Source organism: Paroedura picta, chromosome 3 (genome assembly GCF_049243985.1).
Source record: "Paroedura picta isolate Pp20150507F chromosome 3, Ppicta_v3.0, whole genome shotgun sequence".
In the NCBI taxonomy this organism is placed as follows: domain Eukaryota; kingdom Metazoa; phylum Chordata; class Lepidosauria; order Squamata; family Gekkonidae; genus Paroedura; species Paroedura picta.
In genome coordinates, this window is record NC_135371.1 from 36,230,053 (window position 1) to 36,249,347 (window position 19,295).

Genomic DNA, 19,295 nt, shown 5'->3' on the forward strand with positions numbered 1-19,295 from the left:
CCGCTTCCTGCTTTTGCCTTTCGCTTCAATCACGTGGGCGCCAACTCGGCCTCCCACCCCGCCGGGCCACAGATGACCAATCCTCGCGCCGGTCTCGAGTCAGCCCCGCTGGCCCCGCGATCCCCCAGCCCTCCTCTCGCGGATGCCACTTTCCCTGCGGGCGGGTGTTGCCGCGAGCTTTGCAGAGGAGCGCGCGCGCGCCATTGCTCCCCGGTGAGTTTTCCCGGGGTCGGCGGGCAGGGGGAAGAGCGGGTTGCCTTGCCAACCGCCGAGAGGCTCAGCAAAGTGCCCGAGTGGAGCCAGAGGGGAGCTGGTCCTAGGGGGCGGGGGCGGGGCCAAAGCCTGAGGAGAAGGCCGCGGAACAGCCAATGGCGGCGGGGCTCGGTTAGGAAGGAGGCCGTCTGGGCGTCCTCCTCACGGGAACTCCCCGCTCCACTTTTCCCCTTCCAGGCGCTAGGCGGCCTTTCGCTGCCCGAGGCCACGGCCTTCTGCCTTTCCCCCGGGCCAAAGCAGGCTGGGAGGGACTCCGGCCTCCTCCTTTCTCCTCCTCTGGACGGGGGCGGTTAAAGTGTAAAGCTTCAGACAGAAACGTGTAGGTGAGCATATGGAGGCCAGAAGGGCCCTTGTGGATCAGACCAGTGGGCCCTCAAGTCCAGCAGCCTCTCACATCTACATTTGCCGACCTCCAAGTGGGGACTGGAAATCTCCCATAATTACATTTGATCTCCAGGTGATGTAGATTAGTTACGCTGAGAAAAGTGCTGCTTGGGTGGGTGACCTCTGTGGCATTATACCCCGCTGAAGTCCCTCTCCGGGCTTCACCCCCAAACCTCCAGGTATTTCCCAAATGGGAGTTGGCAACCCAACATGACAGTGGCCAGCTAGTTGCTTTGGAGAATATAGAGGCTGAAAACTTCCTCTAATGTTGCCCCTTGATGATAATATTCAGAGATTTACTGCCCCTGAATGTGGACATTCTGTGTGATACGGGCTGAGCAGGTGGTGTACTAGCTTGGTGTAGTGGTTAAGGTTCTAATTTGGAGAGCTGGGTTTGATTTCCCACTCCTCTCCATGCAACCAGCTGTGTGACCTTGGGCTACTCATGGTGCTGATAATCCTGTTCTCATAGAGCAGTCCTGTCATAGCGCTCTGCCCCACCTACCTCACAGGATGTCTGTTGTGGAGAGAGGAAGGGAAGGTGATTGTAAGTCTCTTTGAGACACCTTTGGGTAGTGAAAAGCAGGGTATAAAAACTAAATTTTCTTCTTTTGTTGCTTGCATAGGAATCTGCTTGCTATTCTCATATTTGTCTGATAGATTTCTGTGTAAAGGAAGAAATTCCATTATTTTTTCAGGTATGGTGTTTTCAATGGAAGGACCTGCATGCTGGACTAGGACTTGGGAGGCCCAGGTTTGAACCCATGCGGCCTTGGAAGCTTGCTGGGTGACCTTGGACTAGTCCCACATTCTTAGCCTAACCCATTTTACACGGTTGTTGTAATGCTAAAATGGAGTAGAGGAGAAGGCAGTAAGCCACCTTGGATCCCCACTAGAGATAAATGAAGTGTAAATGAAGAAAAAAAAGTACACTATTTCCGTTCATTATGGGAATAAGCTAACATTGTAATTGTTTCTCTTACTTTTCAGATAATCTAGCATCAATGCAGCCAAACAGGAGGCGCAAAATAGAATGGGACAGCTCATCTGTTACCTCACCCACAAAATATTTCAAGCTTGCCAAAGAAGGACTCCCTCATCCTTCCCCTCACAGCAGCTTGGCCAGCAAGAGAACTGTGTTCAGAAAGAGTCAGGACTTGCACTCTCCAGAATCTTCTTATAAAGAGTTCTCAAGGACTTCATTTGCAGCAGAAGATTCTTCCTCTGATGACTTTGAAGCAGATGATGAAATTGGCAATGTGGTTAAGGAGAACCAGAGATGTTCATTTCCCAGAGGAGTACATCTTTTAAACCGTTCTGTTTGTGAAATGTCCAAGAGAAACATCATTTCCTCTCAGGAGTCCTTGAAACATGAGGTATATAAGTGAGAATAAAACAATGAAAGCATGGTAGCTAGCTGACAACGTGTTAAAAATGGCAAAAAGTTCTAAGTACTAGGGCAAGCTTTCCCCTTCTTGAGAACAGCTGAAATGCTATATAATTTATTAATCTATAACTGTTCATCTAGTTTGATTGGAATCTTCTTGTGACCCTTCCTTGCATACCCAGGAATTGCTAATTGCCACTGTGGGATGGTAGGTGAATTTCCTCCAGGCCAGGCTGGATTCTGGAGATTTTTGGTGGAGGGATCACTTGGGCATGAAATTGGGGTCAAGTGGTAGTGAGTTCCTACATTTTGCAAGGGGTTGAACTAGATGACCCTGGAGGTCCCTTCCAACTCTATGATTCTGTATTTAATATTTGGTAATAAATGAACTTTCTCAGAGTAGGTTCTGTTCTTGGGGAAGAACGCCTATTAGCTTTGAAAAAGCAGGTGTTTCTCTTAGGATCACTTTGCTATAATAGTACTTCTAACTAGGCATACTAATGGCTAATTAAATATTATAACTGAGCACTAAAAGCATCCATGTGCATTGCCATACCAACATACTAGAAAATCACATAGTGCTTCTATAATGCCAAACGATCCTGTTATGTTGTAGCTTATTGTAGAAGTTTGCAAACTAAATTGCTAACTGTTCTTTTGCTAAATTGGTGTGTTGAAGGGATTGCTAGCTGCTTAGCCAACCATGTGGAAATCCTGTTAGTGTATGCTCACACTGTTGTTTTCTGTTTAGGTTAAAGAAGATACTTGCAGTGATGCAGGCCAAAACCTTGTGCAGAGCCCTGAAAGCAAAGCTGTATCAAAGGATTCAGGGGATGGATGTGGCCGTAAGAAAGTGGAAAACCGGGGAGCTGCATTAATTTACCAAAAAGCTCTGCTGGGTGCATTAGGGAAAGCATTGACCGGCAAACGAGATGCAGCATCTCCCAATGGAATTCATGTGAACAGCCTTCATCGCAGAAAAGAAGCTTCTGGACCAGTGGACAACTTGAGATGTCAGTCTGCAGGGGGAGATGATCCCAGCTGCAGGAAAACTACCCAAAAAGAGCAAATTAATATTTGTGTCCATCAGGATAAAAAAGACTCTCGTGGTTCAGATGGTAGCTCAAGACGTGTATCTGTAGTTTCAAGATCAGAAAGAGAAGTGGAATTTAAATTGGAATCCAGTTTTCAGAAAGCTAGTGTGAAAGAAGAAACTGACAGTTCTAATCGCAGTGGAAAAGAGGATGCCAAGCCAGGATGCAGCTCCAGGCATGTCCCTGGGACACTGAGACGTGACGATGAACCAAAGCTTATACGAGAACTGAAAAACCAGCTTAGCCCAACCAGAGAGGACCCTAATGCCTCCGTAGGACAGAATAACAAAAAACTTCACAGATTCAGCAGCAGTTCTGAAGATGTGGCTAACTTCTCAAGACTTGAAGGGGAGCAAAACCATAAACAAGTATCAAACAAACAGCAAAGTAAAATTGCTGGAGAAACAGATTGCCCCAGACTGAGTAGCAAAAACTCTTGGACACCTGAAAGCAACTCAAGGCGAGTCTCTGAAAGTACAAGACATGAAGGCAAAGAAGGATTGAAACCTGGGAGCAGCAATCTGAAAACTGCGAGCGAATCTGCTGCTTCCACAAAGCAAAAAGATGTCACGAAAGCACAGCGTACTGCCCCCAGCTCAGTTGACATACACACTGAAACTAAAATTCAGTTTGAGAATTTCCAGAGGACCGTTCTTGTTGAACCTCCTTCAAAACTCAGCTTTGTGGATGAACATCATTCAGAAGTAGACCTAAAGGTGAGACATTGAAATGTGCAGTGTGTCTGTGCATTATTGCTGTCAAGTCACTTCCAACCTATGTCAACCTTATGAATTTATGACCTCCAAAATGAATGGCCTCCTATTGTTAACAGCCTTCCTCAGGTCTTTGAAACTGAGGACTGTGGCTTCTTTTATTGAGTCAGTCCATTTCATGTTGGGTTTTCCTCTTTTCCTGCTGCCTTCAACTTTTCCTAGCTTCGTTGTCCTTTCCAGTAACGCTTGTCTTCTCTTAAAATGAAATGAAATCATAGCTGACTGGTTCTGAGATGTCTTTAATGTCACCCAGACAGCCAACACCTCAATAAGAACACAGTAAACTGACCATCTGAAATTTTTCCTTGCCGTGGTAGGAGAGATGCTGTAGTTCACTTAATCACAAGGGAAGCTGCTTTAAACTGGCCATGCATATAGTCAGGAATTGTCAGACACTTCTATTGCTGGCTGAATTGTGTGAAGGAAAGGTGGTGGGATGAATTAGGAGTGATTATAAATGTGACCTGTGGTGGGTGGTGTCTTCTAACACGCATAAGAATACAGTTGCTGAATCTCCCATGTGGCCTATGTTGTCCAGCATAGGAGCCAGCCAGGAGGCCCACAGCTAGAACGCACTGGCCAGAGCTTTCCATTGTTGTTGTCCCGCTCCCAACCCCCATTGAATTAATATTCAGCAATATACTGTTTCTGAATTGCATGTCCCATTTAGCCATCAAAGCTAAATAGCTCTTGATGGACTTAACCTCCATAAACTTGTCTTTGCATAAAAACTAATTTTACCACCCCGTAGTGAGGCATAGAAGGTATATAGATTATCACTACATCCATTGGCAGGGAGTTACATAACTTGTGCTGCATGAAGTAGTAGTCTCATTTGCCCTGAATCTACCGTGCATCAACTTTATGGGTGCACCTGAATTCTAGTATTGTGGGAGAGGAAGAAAAAAGGTCTCTGCAAAACTTTTGCATACCTTGCATGCCATTCTTCCTTTGTTTTTGTTTTTAAACCTATAAACCTCAGTTCCCTTATCCATTCCTTGTGTGGAATGTACCCCAGTGCTTTAGTCATTTACTTGTCCTTTTCTGTACTCTTTCCCACTCAACAATGAGTGACCAGCACTGTACAAGTATTCCAAATGCTGCTGCACCAGAGATCTATTGAATGGCATTATAATAGTGGCCATCTTGTGTTTAGTCCTTTTCCTAAAAGTAAGAAAAGGACTGAACATAAGATAGCATAGCATAAGATGGCCACTTCTTTCTCCCTGTTGAATTGTTTTCATACTTTTTATAAATTGTCCAAGGAGTAAAACCATGAGAAGAATAAGAGCTGGGTCAAGGCCAGCCAGATCTCCTTTGGGCCAGGGATCGCTGGACAATTAGTTCTTGCAGACAAGTGCCCACCAGGGGACATATGCAAACAGGTGGTCCCTTAGATATGCAGGCTGTTTATTGAAGTCAACCTGAAACTCTAATGGGAGCCATTTCAACTGCCACAATACCAGTTTAATGTGGGCCCTCCATGATGTCCTGGTGAGGACTCAGGCAGCAGCATTTTGGACCAGCTGTAATTTCTGGGTTAGGGTCAAGGAAGCCTGATTGGAATGGGGCAAGGACCCATGGTATGCCACAGATTGTCACCATTCTGCCAAGTTTCTAAGGTACTCATTATATCTAAAGGGTTGATATATAAATAAAATAAATAAGTCTGAGGATTGCTATAAGGATCATTTAGGCTGCTAAATATTTTGTATTCTGTGTTTTTAATTGTTAATTAGAATTATTTTATCTTTTAATTTGTGAGGTATCTTGTGCAGGTCTTTGAAGGGGCAGCATATACATTTTTGAAATAAGTTTGGAATTTAAATACAGTAGTTTTCCACAAAGAGCATGCTGCCTTTTCCCTTTATAATCCAGCCATCTTTCCTCACATAAATTCTCATAAGGGGAGAATCTGTATGAGCTGAAGGAGGAAGGATATAAATGTCACAGACATTTGTTCTCTGGAGTCTACACACACAAATAAAAATACTTTTTAATACCTCCCCCCAGAAAAACATGTGATCAGGTGGTAGAAAAGCAATTTTAAGTTTCAGAATATTTGTTTTCTGCTTATTATGCAGCGTACAGAGCAAGAAAAAGAGCCTTTAGAGGGCAGTGACTGGTCTGATGTGGAGGATGCAGAACCACTGGCTACCTTTTCGCAAGAGGATTCCATCCAGAATAACAATACTTCTGAAACAAAAGACACTTCAGCGTTTGCCACAGAGTTTGTAATGTATCCTCCTCACCTGTACGGTCACAAGATGAAAGACTATGCAAAATATTGGACAAAGATCCCTAAGGCAGAACATTCAAGCCCTTGTGAAGATACATCATTTGATAATTCGTATTCTAGTCAGCTCTGTGACATTACCTTTGATACCTCGGTTGCTAGTTCATCAAATACCTCAAAGGATAAAGAATCTTCACTGGAAGTTCTGCGTGGAAGGCCACGCTCACTTGGTTCTTCTCTGGTCTGTGAGAAGAAACATAGACGGCTAAGTACGGAAGGGGGACCTTGCATTCCTATTTTCTCCACAAAAAGCAAATCGGACTCATCTGTCACTAACCGCACAAGCCACAATTTGCCTGATTACCTGCCTAAATACTTAGCAGATGGATTTATCGACACCCACTGCCATCTGGACATGCTGTATTCAAAAATGGCTTTTAGGGGCACCTTTTCTAGATTTAGAAAGATTTACGATACCACCTTTCCTGAAGAATTTGAAGGCTGTATAGCTGACTTCTGTAATCCTCGTACCTTGAATGACTCCTTATGGGAAGATTTATTAAAAGAAGACATGGTTTGGGGAGCATTCGGCTGTCATCCACACTTTGCACGTTACTACTCAGATCTTCATGAAAGAAATCTCTTGCAGGCAATGAGGCACCCCAAAGCTATTGCCTTTGGAGAAATGGGACTGGATTACTCTTACAAATGTAGTACTGAAGTCCCAACACAACACAAGGTAAAAGGCTTGTAGTTCGTTTGAGGCTCTTTTCTCTTGAATGTAAAACTTTCTTTCTTTGTGGAAAAGATGCTGCAGCTTTGTTTTAAAAAAATAGTTATGAAGCAGGCATGTAGTTAGCCGGTTAGGATTGTTAAGTTTCATTCTAGAAAATACTTTGTCAAACTACTGATCAGTGTATCCTCAAATACAGGAAAAATGGGTGAATTGCTGAATAATTTGGTATATGATGCTGTCTTGAGTGTTACCTTTATTCCAACTGAAAACTCTTAAAGTAAGAACTCACAGTGCACTTCTACTGCTTGATAGCTCATAACATGCTTTGAATTGGGTATATCTGTGGTATAAACAAGGCATATAGAAGGTATTAATTTAATTTAACAGAATTAATAAGCCTGATTTAAGAGTAGGTTGCCTATTCCAATATGTACGCAGTAGGGATCTTTTGTTTCTAGAATGTGCGGATACTACAAAAGTGAACTGAATCTGAACTTGGTGTATTGGCTATAGCTCAGTGAAGTGGCTAGTAAATGTGGAACTGTTATCTTCAAGAGTGTTGCTCTCTCTGGTGAAAGCCTTGAAAGAGAGAACAATTGAACTTATCTGGCCACTTATCTATTTGTGTATACGCAATCTGTAGACTTAATTAGATCTATTTATCCAGTGCTAAACATCTCAGAATAGTTTCTGTTTGTTTCCTCAATGCACATGTACAATGGGTTGGATCCTGAAGCATTGTTATCAGAAGGGAAATAACCAGTCTTTCTGTTCCCCAGTTACCTGCAGGAGTTCACATATGGGTAAAACAAGTTCTGTATTTTTAGGCTTATGCTAATGAAGGGGTTGAAAGAGCTGTTATACAACCTCTTGTGCAAGTGGATTTAGTTTCACTTCTGTCTGTCTTTATTTAATAACTTGTAAACAACGTTTCCAGTTTAGAGACTGGTATATGATGCAGTTAAGCTGAAATAAATATAATAATGAATAGAAAAAAGAAATGCAACAAAAGGAGGGACAGACAAAAAAAATGTATCTAGAGAACTGGGTAAAATGCACCAAAATGAGACATCAGACATTCATGAAAGCCTTAGAAAATAAAAAGGCCTGAACTAAGTGCGATCAACACATTATGTTGCACTGAAATGAACCTCTTCTGGTGAGTGTGTTACATAAGCCAGGGACCACCACTGAAAAGGACTTCTCACTGGTTACCCAACTTCTAATGGTTGGAGCAACTTGAAGAGTATTTCTAATGGCAGTCTTAAACATCAGTCAGATTCAAGTGGAAGAATCCATTATATATCTTGCAGTTTTGGGTTGTAAAGATCAAAATTGGCACATTGCTTAGAGCCTGAAAACATCCTGCCAATGGAGATGAATACATGAAGCTGCTTTATACTGAATCAGGCCATTGGACCATCGGTGTCAGTACTGTCTACACAGATGGGCAGTGGCTCTCCAGGTTCTTTAGTAGAGGTCTTTTACATGACTACTACTTGATCCATTTTAAGTGGAGATCCTGTGGACCGAACTTGGGCCTTCTGCATATCCCACAAAGGCTCTACCACTGTGTTATGACCCTTCCCCTGGCCAGCCACTGCTTGAAGCCTGACGGTGAGGGTGGAGGGAACTCGTAGGCAACTGATTCTACTGCTGAACTACTCTGACCACTCTACGTGTAATTTTAACTCATTACTGCAGATCCTATCAATCTGCTGCCAACAGGAACTGCTCCCTGCCCTCCTCCAAGCGACAACCTTTCAGATATTTAAAGAGACTCTTCATTTTAGCCCTAGAGTATGGATGAGGACTAGAGGATTAGAGCCTCTTGTGGCGCAGAGTGGTAAGGCAGCAGACATGCAGTCTGAAAGCTCTGCCCATGAGTCTGGGAGTTCGATCCCACCGGCCGGCTCGAGGTTGACTCAGCCTTCCATCCTTCTGAGGTCGGTAAAATCAGTACCCAGATTGCTGGAGGATAAATAGTAATGACTGGGGAAGGCACTGGCAAACCACCCCGTATTGAGTCTGCCATGAAAACGCTAGAGGGCATCGCCCCAAGAGTCAGACATGACTCGGTGTTTGCACAGGGGATACCTTTACCTTTATGGATGAGGACCTGTGATAACAGCTGTCTTACAAGCGCTAAGTAAATATGAGTCTAGGTAAAACTTGGGAATTCTGTGCATGCTGTTTTGAATTACGGGATAGAAGAAAAGTGGGAGATTAATGCAGTAAATAAATCACCAGACTATTTCTTACTTTACCTAGCAGTTTCATGTAGATATTGATGTCATGGGGGGACAGTACAAAGTCATGTGGAATGCTGTACCTCAGGTCCCTTATCACTATTTTCTGGCATCCATCTGCCATTTTGGAACACATCCACCAGAGGCCAGTGATTTGTGTGCCCCCCCCCCTTCCCAGTCCAGCAGTTCGGAAGTGCCAAAGCCAGGTTGTAAGGTCAATTTACTTGTGCATCACCCTACTGTTGGGTATAAAGCAAATGTGCTCAGAGTGGAACACTCCTGCCTTTCCCATGTACAGTGCTGACTGGACAGCTCAGCCAACTACTTCAGTGCCCCTGCTTTTGAAATAAATGGAATATGTGCTGCTATGGATTATAGTAGTGGTATATATGGCAGTAGCTGAACTTGGTGCCAGAATTACAGACATGTACCCCACCCCTGTGTTCTCAGGGCCACTCTAATGGCATCTAAAGATATTCTTTCTTCATTCAGGTATTTGAAAGGCAGCTGAATCTCGCTGTATCCTTAAGGAAGCCATTGGTAATTCATTGCAGAGATGCTGATGAGGATCTGCTGACGATCATGAAAAAATGTGTACCGAAAGACTACAAAATACACAGGTTAGTATATTAAAGGCTAAGTTCTGCTGTTCAGTTGTGGTTTTAAAAGTTCCTCAAGAACAGAGGTCTTTCTGTGTGACTATGATTGCATCATTGCTAGTGTTGAGACATACAGGGATATCAAGACTCTGCAAGGATGGGAGAACTGTTAATCAGCCCCTGGCACCAGAAAATTCCCAATAGCTTTCTGATCACTCTAAGGCAGGGGTAGTCAACCTGTGGTCCTCCAGTTGTCCATGGACTACAATTCCCATGAGCCCCTGTCAGCATTTGCTGGCAGGGGCTCATGGGAATTGTAGTCCATGGACATCTGGAGGACCACAGGTTGACTACCCCTGCTCTAAGGGGTATATTGATATAGTTGGCACTCTTGATGCTCTGGTGGACTAATGGAATGAAAAAATGAATCCGGTGGTTGACATGTTCACTCCTAGGAGCCCTCCCTCGAAATATTGGTGCCCAGGTAGGTCATTAGTTTACTGAGGGGCTATGGACAAATGAAAAGACAAGGAAGATTTGGGATTAATCCAGGAAGATGAAGGCGGGAGCTCATTTTAAAGCATACTGCATGGTGATGATGGTGACCAAGAAACAACACCTTTTTTGCCACCATTGTGTCTGTACAGTGTAGTCCAGTAGAGCTGCTGTGGCCGACTTGTGGGTAGTGAGTGGCCTGTTGGAATCCGGCCTGCAGGAGCTGACTGTTTTTGCTCAGCTCTTTGCAGATAAAATCTCTCGCATCCATTCCATCACGAACTCTGCATTAGCAGTGACAGTCAATAGTGCTAGAGTGCCGACTCGTCCATTTGTTTGGAGTACTTTGCAGTTATCTGGTCTGAGGAATATGGACAGCACCCTTGGAGGTTTGAGGTCTATAACCTGCTTGGATGACCCTTGGTTGCAGTCTTTGAGGTGTTAGGAGCTGAACTCTGGAGTCCTTGCTTAGTATTAAATGTCAGCAGATACAGAGGAAACATTGATCTCTTATGAGTTTTTAAACTGTAAAGAGGATCACGTCTCCTGGTTCTTGAGCTCATAGGAACAATACAGGGTTTTTTTTTTTGTCTTTAGAATTATGTCCATGTGCCCGTGTAATGGGTAGATAGCATGAAACACCAAGGGTTGGTCAGGTACTGCAGAATAACCGTCACTTTCTCTTCTCCTTCAGGCATTGTTTTACTGGTAGATACAGTATAATAGAACCATTGCTGGACTACTTCCCAAACCTGACTGTGGGATTCACTGCACTGCTGACCTATCCATCAGCAAATGAAGCTAGAGAAGCTGTTAAAAAAATTTCTCTAAGCAGAATAGTAGTAGAAACAGATGCGCCTTATTTCCTTCCCAGGCAGGTAAGGTAGTTCTTGGGTTTCCCCACTTAGTTCCCCCCCCCCTTTATTCTGTTTGATTTATATGGCTCAAATAGGAGCCCTTTTCTTTTCGAGTGTGTAGTGTGAAAAAAAACTCTATGTATACCACTATGTGAAAATTACCTTTATCTTTAAGACCATTTAATTCTGTTTGAAGGTTTCGGGATGGAATGGGTTGTATAATACAAATATATAGCAAATATAAAACAATGTTCACACAGCTCTTATAGGCTTTTGGTTATTTGAGTTCCATTGCCATGGGGTATTCTGAGCATCTATTAATTAGTCCAAAAAAGTTACATAAATTCATGGAGAATATTTTAGAACTAATAATACAGCCATACTTTGCACAGTTGCAGTGTTCTGCTCCTTATTTTATTGGCAGGTCGCACTCAGATCTTAATGTATAACAGGTGTTCCAGAGAAGTGCCCAAAATAACATTTTTTGGATGGTACAAACGTAGCAGTAAAGTGAGAATAATAGGAAAATCTGTCTGGTAGCAGTAATGGCAGGGGGGATGTTTCTTGGGATTGGGAAGCAGGACTGTAATGCCTGTATAACCTTGCTTAGAGGATGAAACCCTTTAGGTTGAAGAGAGTCAGGGAAATCTGAAGGCTTCAAGTAACTGGAATCTAATGAACTGAGGCCAGTAGTTACCTCCTAGTCTCTTGAAGCAAGGAAAATGTTTGGGAAATGCTGCTTTTTAAAATATCTCCTCAAAAGGAAAAGGGCAAATTAACCCACCCTGCCACATTCTCCCCTCACCCTTTGTCTCATAAAGGGTGAGAAAACCTTGTTTATTATTGCATTTGCTTCTCTAATTAAGAAATGATGAAGTATTCTTGACTTCCTTAATGTCAGAAGCTGGGAGTAAATCAATGAGGATCAGTAAGTCAGAGGTTGAGTCCGGCACCTTTAAGTCCAACAACAAAGATTTATTCCAGGTATAAGTTTTCGTGTATCTGAAGAATTGTGCATTCATACATGAAAGCTTTTATCCAGAATAAAACTTTCTTGGTCTGAAGGGTCACACTGGACTCAAATTTTGTTCTGTCATATCACACCAACACAGCTACCCACTTGAATTAATTAGCAATTGCTCTTTTTAAAAAAATTGTGTCTTGTTAAAATTGCACACAAAGGAATATTTAAGTTCATTCTCTACTGTAGTTCTAGTTTTAATTGTACAAAATGAATTGATATTATTTCTAATGCTTTCTGGTTTTGTTTAGGTTCCGAAAAGTGTGTGTCAGTATTCACACCCTGGTGTTGCTCTGCACACAGTGAGAGAACTTGCCCGCCTCAAGGAAGTGCCGTTATCCATTATGATGGCTGCTCTAAGAAGAAACACCAAAAAAATATATGAGTTATAGGGGAGTGCAAGAAAGCCTGGAAAAGAGCTGCTGCATGAATGCTGGTTTGAAGTAACAGTCTCTAAAACTGATTATTCTGTAATGCGGAGGAAAATTTGGGGTTCATCATGCCTGGGTTTGCTGAGATATTTGAAAGGAGTAGGTATCAAGTGCTTAGAAGAAAAAGCTCACACCTTGATCTTGTTTGTTGTCTTAAGGTGCCTTATGATTGATTTTAGTCAAAAGTGACTTTCCTTTTTAATTTACCCAGCCTTGGAGGCAACAAAGAATGCAGTGTTGGCTTTTTATAACCGTACATTTTATAAGGTCAGCCTCCATTCCATAGGACAGACCCAGGTATGGTTGATTTAGAGAGGGAGGTTTAGCCTTTTCGCAAAAAGAGATGGTGTTTTTCAATCATAAAGGCCATATTAGAACAGACCACTGGGTGATTGCCATAGTGTGCCTCCTTTGTTGTTCACCACAGTTCAAAGACTTTTTTCACCTGCTAGCGTGTGTATAGCATTATACTTAATGGAGTAATGAAGTGCATTTTCTGTGTATGGTAACTGACATTCTTTCTAGCTTTGTAAGCACAATGGATCTTCTCAAACACTGGTTGAAAACCGAGTGGCAAAAATTCATTTTTAAAGGAAATTAAGACTGTGGATACTGTTTAAGGAGCTAATGGTGGAAGACACTGTGACAGGAAAAGCCAGAAGCATGGGAAATAAGTGAAAATAGAAATCTCAATCTTCATGTAAAACCATGGCTAAAATGTTAGTTTCTTTTTATTAGACTAATTTTAACCGCTTTAATTGACTCATTTGATAAGGGAAAATGATTCCATTTTTATATAATTGATTTTAAATATTATTTGAACTTTAAAGATTTTATTTGTAAATGTATTTTTATATAAATATTGGTACACTTTGTTTATAGAAGACTCCTGTCAGTGAGGCAACTAATTAAAATCTTGTAGTTATTAGCATTGAAAACAAGTGGTGTTCTCCATCTTTCTGTTGCCTTCAGCCCAGGAATTCCACGTTATATGCAAACGTTCTTCCTGTAAGTATGTTTATTCCCATTGTTAAAATTTTCCAGTGTTTGTGGAAATGGAAATAGTATTTTAAGTAACTTTTTTCCTTTGTGTATATGCAGGAATGACAATAAAACCATGCTCCATATGTTTAGACTTAGCCAGCTGTCAATTTTGTACTCTTAGACATAGTCAGGTGCCAATTCTGTACTCTTAGAAATATTGAAGAAAAAAGCCCAGGTATTTCTGAAACTTTCTGTTAGTTTTATAAATTGCACTCTAATGCCCATAATCCTGTCTATAGCTAACAGTGAAAAAGCTCACTCTACTTATTTGGTACATATTATGTTGCAGTAGTTATCTTCCTCAGCATCCATGTGGTTTTTGCTTTTATAAAGAGTGTTTGCACTTCACTACTTTATTATATAGTTAGCTTGCATCTAGTTTAACATACTTTCCAACAATATCTGCCATCTTTTTCTTGTGAAATTAGAGCATTCAGAGAAAATGATATATGTATCTTTTTTAACTTCCAAACTTCAAACTCTTTTTGGCTAGATGACCATTTCCCCCTCCCACTTTGTAAAAAGGTCTTATGAATATAATGCACAGCATATTTTAATAGGTTAACAATACATTTCTTGCATTTTGAAACTGAAGCATTCATTAGGTTAGGCTGCAATATTTGAAGCAGTTGTCTAGCATTTTGCTTTTCACTTTTTTTCTTGGTTTTCTGAAACATCAAAAGGGCAATAGTTAGTATTTATTTCATATTCATATATCCAAGAAGTTAGTCTGCTGTTTCTGTAAATATTTTATATGATTTTGCTTGTTAAAAGCACAAATACTGTAATACAAGAGAACAAAGTAGAAACTATATTTTCAGTTACATGGATGTGGATTGTAGGAACCATAGCATCAAAGAGGCTACATCTGGAAGCTAGAATTATAGGAACCATAGTAGCAAAGGAACTGTCAGTTCAGAATTTAAACGTGCGTCTTAGTTTTCCTTTAAAAAAATTCTGTCTTATCCCTTACATCAGGGGTAGTCAACCTGTGGTCCTCCAGATGTCCATGGACTATAATTCCCATGAGCCCCTACCAGCAGTTTCTGGCTCATGGGAATTGTAATCCATGGACATCTGGAGGACTACAGGTTGACTACCCCTGCCTTACACTATAGACAGATTCCCAGATAATTTAAGACATAGGCAGTTTTGGGAGCCATAGTAATAGGAAGAGGGTGACCTTAATGTGTATGTTCAGTCCTCCTATCTTCAAGTTTACAGCCCTTGCTGAAAGAGATCCGTTAAGGGGAACACTTCCAAGATGTGGACATGCAGGATGTACAATTGGAACCTTAGCTTCAAATGCCTTTAATTCAGGTAAGTTCTTAGCCTTGAATCAGAAAATATTACCTTTAATATCCTCAGTATGTATGTCTTCCAGAAACTGCTCCAGAATTTGTCCGTATTTGTTGTACTGCTCTTCTGAGACTTCCATACCAATTTCAAAGGGAACTTTAAGCTAGGGAAAGAGGCAAAACTGGAATATCACATTTTCCACACATACCTACACTTCTCACATACACTAGTTATACATTTAGATGGTGATTTCTATTTATTTTAAGGTTCAATGCTGTTTGGAAATCATAGTATGAATTTCTTAAGTATTAAGAGTTGTGTTGGGGGGGGAAGTTCCATCTGAAAAAAAATAATAATAAGAAAACAAATTATGCTTTAAAGTGGCAAATTATTGATGAAAAAGATTATTACAGTTGAAACTTGAATCCAGAAATACAGACTAGCAATAAACAGTGTTCCTGCTTGATGCTTAGGAGTCCATTTGTATCTTTTTATATGAAGAATCTTATTTATTCAGAACAAATGTTGGTGCCTCTGAGTACTTCAAATGTTGGGGAAGCCAACTTGGATTGGGAAGCCAACTGGTTCAAGTAAATCACACACAACTCCATGATACTAAAAATCTTAATGGATGGGAAAAAACCTTTATTTGTATTTCATTGGTGTCCCCTTCAGTCTTGTGCACATCCAAAATGGTTCCCACGTCTCGGCGGTGGAGTTTTGTTGCAGGCTTTGGGGGAGGCTTTCGTTGCTGAAAGCAAATCAGACATAGTATTACCAAACCAGCAGCCAAATAGTCCTCTCCCTAGACAAAGTAATGCAGTAATGGCAGCACAAGCTTCCCTTACCTGTGCCTTAGGTTCAGGGCTTAAAAAACTGGAGCCGGCAGCCGTGGTCTCTGACCAGATCAAGAAAACAAGAAGTACAGCAAGAGCTGCAGTTCTGAGAGACATGATGGTCTTGAAAGGTGCTTCCACTATAGACTATAATCAGCCTCTCTGTGTTAACAGAAATGAAGAATGGCAGAAACTGACAAAGGGTTGGAAGTTGTACCAAAAACTCAACAGTTTACTCTGAAGACAAAGTTAAACTATAGCCTGCTCACCTGTCAGATAAGCCTTCCAAAAGGAAGTTTCTTTCCTTATATTCATTTAATAATAATAGTGCTCATGTCCATCTGGGGTCCTGCTAAAAGTATTATTTCTTCCCATGAGCAAAAGGAAGTAAAGCTAAACAAGGAATGGGGAAACAGAAAGGTTTCTTACCTAGTACCTCTTGAATGAAGTGGTGGAGGGTGGTATTGAAGGCTTTTATATAGCCGCTGATAATATTTGCTTTGTGTGGACATTAACTCCTTGCAATTGGTGGTATGCGACATTTCTTAGAAACATAATCTGTAAGGGTGTATGTGATGCATTTGCTTTAGAAATCTAATGCAGTTTTAAAAAAAACCCTGGGTGAATGGCCTCATTATTTGCATTCTTCAAAGGATGCTTGTATGGCTATTAAAGGATAACAAACCTTTCTCAATGGAAAATTACATGTGGAAGTGCTCACTTAATTTTTTCACTGATGTCTGCTCCTAATGGCATCCTTCCTACCCAAATAATAATTTCATCTGCCCAGAGGGGCCTTTATCTTTAAGTGAGGCTGAGAGAGCTCTGGGAGAACTGACATGCCCAAAATCACCCAGCAGGCTGCATATGGAAGAGTGAGGAACCAAACCCAACTCTCCAGATTAAAAACCAACCCCTACACCACTACACTGAGTTGGTCATTCTTTATATGTAAGATATTTGGCATGCTTTGGGGAAAGACAAGTAACACAGAAATATCAAACAAATAAAATGGAATTGGCTCAGAATGCTGAGCAACAGGAAGCTACCACCATCTTTCCCATAGTTTGTTGCATAATATCATTAGCATCAAGAACAAAACTGATGCTTCCTGCTTTTTGCTTGTTTAGAGAAGCTCTCTGTGTCCCCAAAGGGAAACTGAACTCTTTTCATTATTGCTCTCTAATATGTAATTTTAGTAAACGCTTTAAACTCTTCCAAGTTTTAGTAAGGTCTACAAGTTAGACTTTCTCCTTTAGTTGCTTTTAGTACTGTGGATACCCAACTAAGCACACTTGGTCAAAAGCGCCACTGAACTCGGTAGGGATCAATAAAGATGGCAGGATTGGGCCACAAACTCTTGAATCCAACAGGAGGCCTACGGTCATTTTTAATCAGCGTGGCTAACTAATGCCTACTGTGATACTGTGGATGTAGATAAGGGTGAACTAGCTACTTAATTGAGCCTCATAGTACATTGCCCTGGAGAGCTACTGGCAGACAAAGGCCAGCAGAGCCACGGGGGAGGCCTGAGCAGAGCCATCCCCCCACTAGAATGTGAAGACAGCTGAAGTTGTGTGGATCCTAGGCCATTTTAACTTCTTGAATCCCACATAAACATTTAATAGATACTTTCCCAGAATCCTTCAGTACTGAGGTACAGGCATGGTAGCTGCAAAAATATGCCTCTCTGCTTGGTGTTTTTCCAACAATAAAAGTATTTTGCATCACTTGAAGTGAAAGCTGTTTTTCTTATCATACCTGAAAGGCCTAGACAGATGGCTAGGTGGACAAAATTTTGAGATTATGATGGAAACTGGACTGAAAGGTCATGAGTAAACCTGACCTTAGTATTTCCTATTGTGATGGTGGCCGTTGTGCTGTTAAACATAAAACCTTCTTGAGTAAATGGAGGCTGGTGAGCTGAAAGAATCCTCCTTTGCTATGGTACATATGTATGGCAAACAACAGTCTAAAAATGTTCCAGGGAGGGCTGATCATTGAGATTATAGTTGTGTTTATAGCCTTGTTGAGTCTAGGATGTTAGACTTCTATGACAACTTTTATGTGAATGTCCACAACCTTTTGACTGAATCATAGAATCAGAGTGAGAAGGGACCTCCAGGGTCATCTAGTCCAACCCCCTGCACAATGCAGGAACTCACAATTACCTGCCCACCCACGATGACCTCAATTGATCCCACCACCAAAAATCCCCAGAATCCAGCCTGGGTTGGAGGAAATTCCCCTACCACTTCATAGCGGCAATTAGCAATTCCACACCAGCAATTTAACTGGTTGATACAAACTTACAAATTCCAATTCATACCACTCAGAAAAGTGGTCCGCCTCAGCAAGTATTGTTTACTCCTAATGGCAGGGGCTTTCTGAACTGTCATATAAAAAAGACCCCTCCCCGACAGCTGGGATCTAAAACCTTTAGCAGGAAATGCTTGCAACTAAGCCTCCCACCTGCCTGAGAAATTCCAGTTGCAGCCCCTTCCTGAATTCCACCAGCTTGAATCCACACTCTGCCATGGAAGCCTGCTCAGTGACCTTTGGCCTCATGCACACTCAGCCTAGCCTACATCACAGGGTTGTGGAGGATAAAACACAAGAGAACCATGTAAGATGCTGTGGGGTCCCCACTGAGTAGAAAGATGGGATACAAAGGGGAACACATAAGACAGAAAATATGCTAATAATGCATTTACATTATTTTAAGCACCCCAAATACCTTATAATTTCTACAATGGCCCGCTGCTCACCCTACAATGTATGGGGGGGGGGCTTAAATGTCCTGATGGTAATTTTCTTACCATTTTAAAGTTTAGAGGTTGCTTGTTTTTTGCATTGAAATCACTTTATAAAGTGGAACAGGTTACCTTTGTGCCCATAATGGTAAAAAGAACAGCCAAATGGAGTGTCAGCAGAGGGGAACCTGAGAGTCTCTCATTGGTGGCCCAAATACCTTCCCCAGATCCAAATACCTTCCCACAGTGGTGGGAAGCATGGGGGGTGGTATCCATCCAGTTTGCCAAGGCCCTCACTGGCAACCAAACACCACTCTGAGGAGTTGGCTTCTTGCTTATGACTGGCTGCAAGCCAACCTGGCAGGGGCCTCTCAGGTAAGTGAAAAACCAATCCATTCTAAGGACTTGACAAGGCAGAGTCCCCACCCATCTTTCATCCCAATCAGTGACTGACAAGGTAGTGCAGCAGGTTGGCTTGGGACACCTATTCAACTTGCCTGTTTTCTGTACTGACACTCTTTGCTACCTTATCCCCACCTCCCTTGCTTCATAGTAGATCTTATTCTCACCACTAGTAATGCTGCCAGAGTCTGTCCCATGCGCTTGATTTGTAACACTCAACCTGAACAGAGAATCCAGACAACGGGGGAACCCCCCCCTTTAGCCTCCCATCCCCCAACCCTCCCCCAGAACTCTTTATGCTTTATGCTACAATAGTGATGGTGAGAGGCTGGCCAGGAAAAGAATCGTTTCCTACCTTATACCGAATCACACCAGCAGCCCTTGAACATAAGTACTGCCCACTCAGCCTGGCAGCAGCTCTCCAAG

General features: G+C 42.0%; 2 protein-coding genes across 5 annotated transcripts; one reads left to right on the plus strand and one right to left on the minus strand.

Moving 5' to 3' along the window:
* The first annotated feature begins 33 nt into the window (after window positions 1-33).
* Window positions 34-13,668, plus strand: TATDN2 (TatD DNase domain containing 2). 4 transcript variants are annotated; one of them, XM_077325281.1, is made up of 7 exons: window positions 34-213; window positions 1,648-2,033; window positions 2,796-3,854; window positions 5,996-6,886; window positions 9,625-9,752; window positions 10,921-11,104; window positions 12,356-13,668. In XM_077325281.1, the coding sequence occupies exons 2-7, from the start codon at window positions 1,662-1,664 to the stop codon at window positions 12,494-12,496; spliced, it is 2,775 nt and encodes a 924-aa protein (XP_077181396.1). In that variant the 5' UTR covers window positions 34-213; window positions 1,648-1,661; the 3' UTR covers window positions 12,497-13,668. The 4 variants fall into 4 exon arrangements, with proteins under 4 accessions (XP_077181396.1, XP_077181398.1, XP_077181397.1 ...); XM_077325283.1 differs by lacking the exon at window positions 34-213 and adding an exon at window positions 354-592; XM_077325282.1 differs by lacking the exon at window positions 34-213 and adding an exon at window positions 355-596.
* A 47-nt stretch (window positions 13,669-13,715) lies between these two features.
* Window positions 13,716-15,905, minus strand: GHRL (ghrelin and obestatin prepropeptide). Its single transcript, XM_077325287.1, has 4 exons — window positions 15,727-15,905; window positions 15,522-15,629; window positions 14,933-15,041; window positions 13,716-14,247 (listed from the first exon to the last, which is right to left on the minus strand). The coding sequence occupies exons 1-4, from the start codon at window positions 15,829-15,831 to the stop codon at window positions 14,228-14,230; spliced, it is 342 nt and encodes a 113-aa protein (XP_077181402.1). The 5' UTR covers window positions 15,832-15,905; the 3' UTR covers window positions 13,716-14,227.
* Window positions 15,906-19,295: the final 3,390 nt, after the last annotated feature.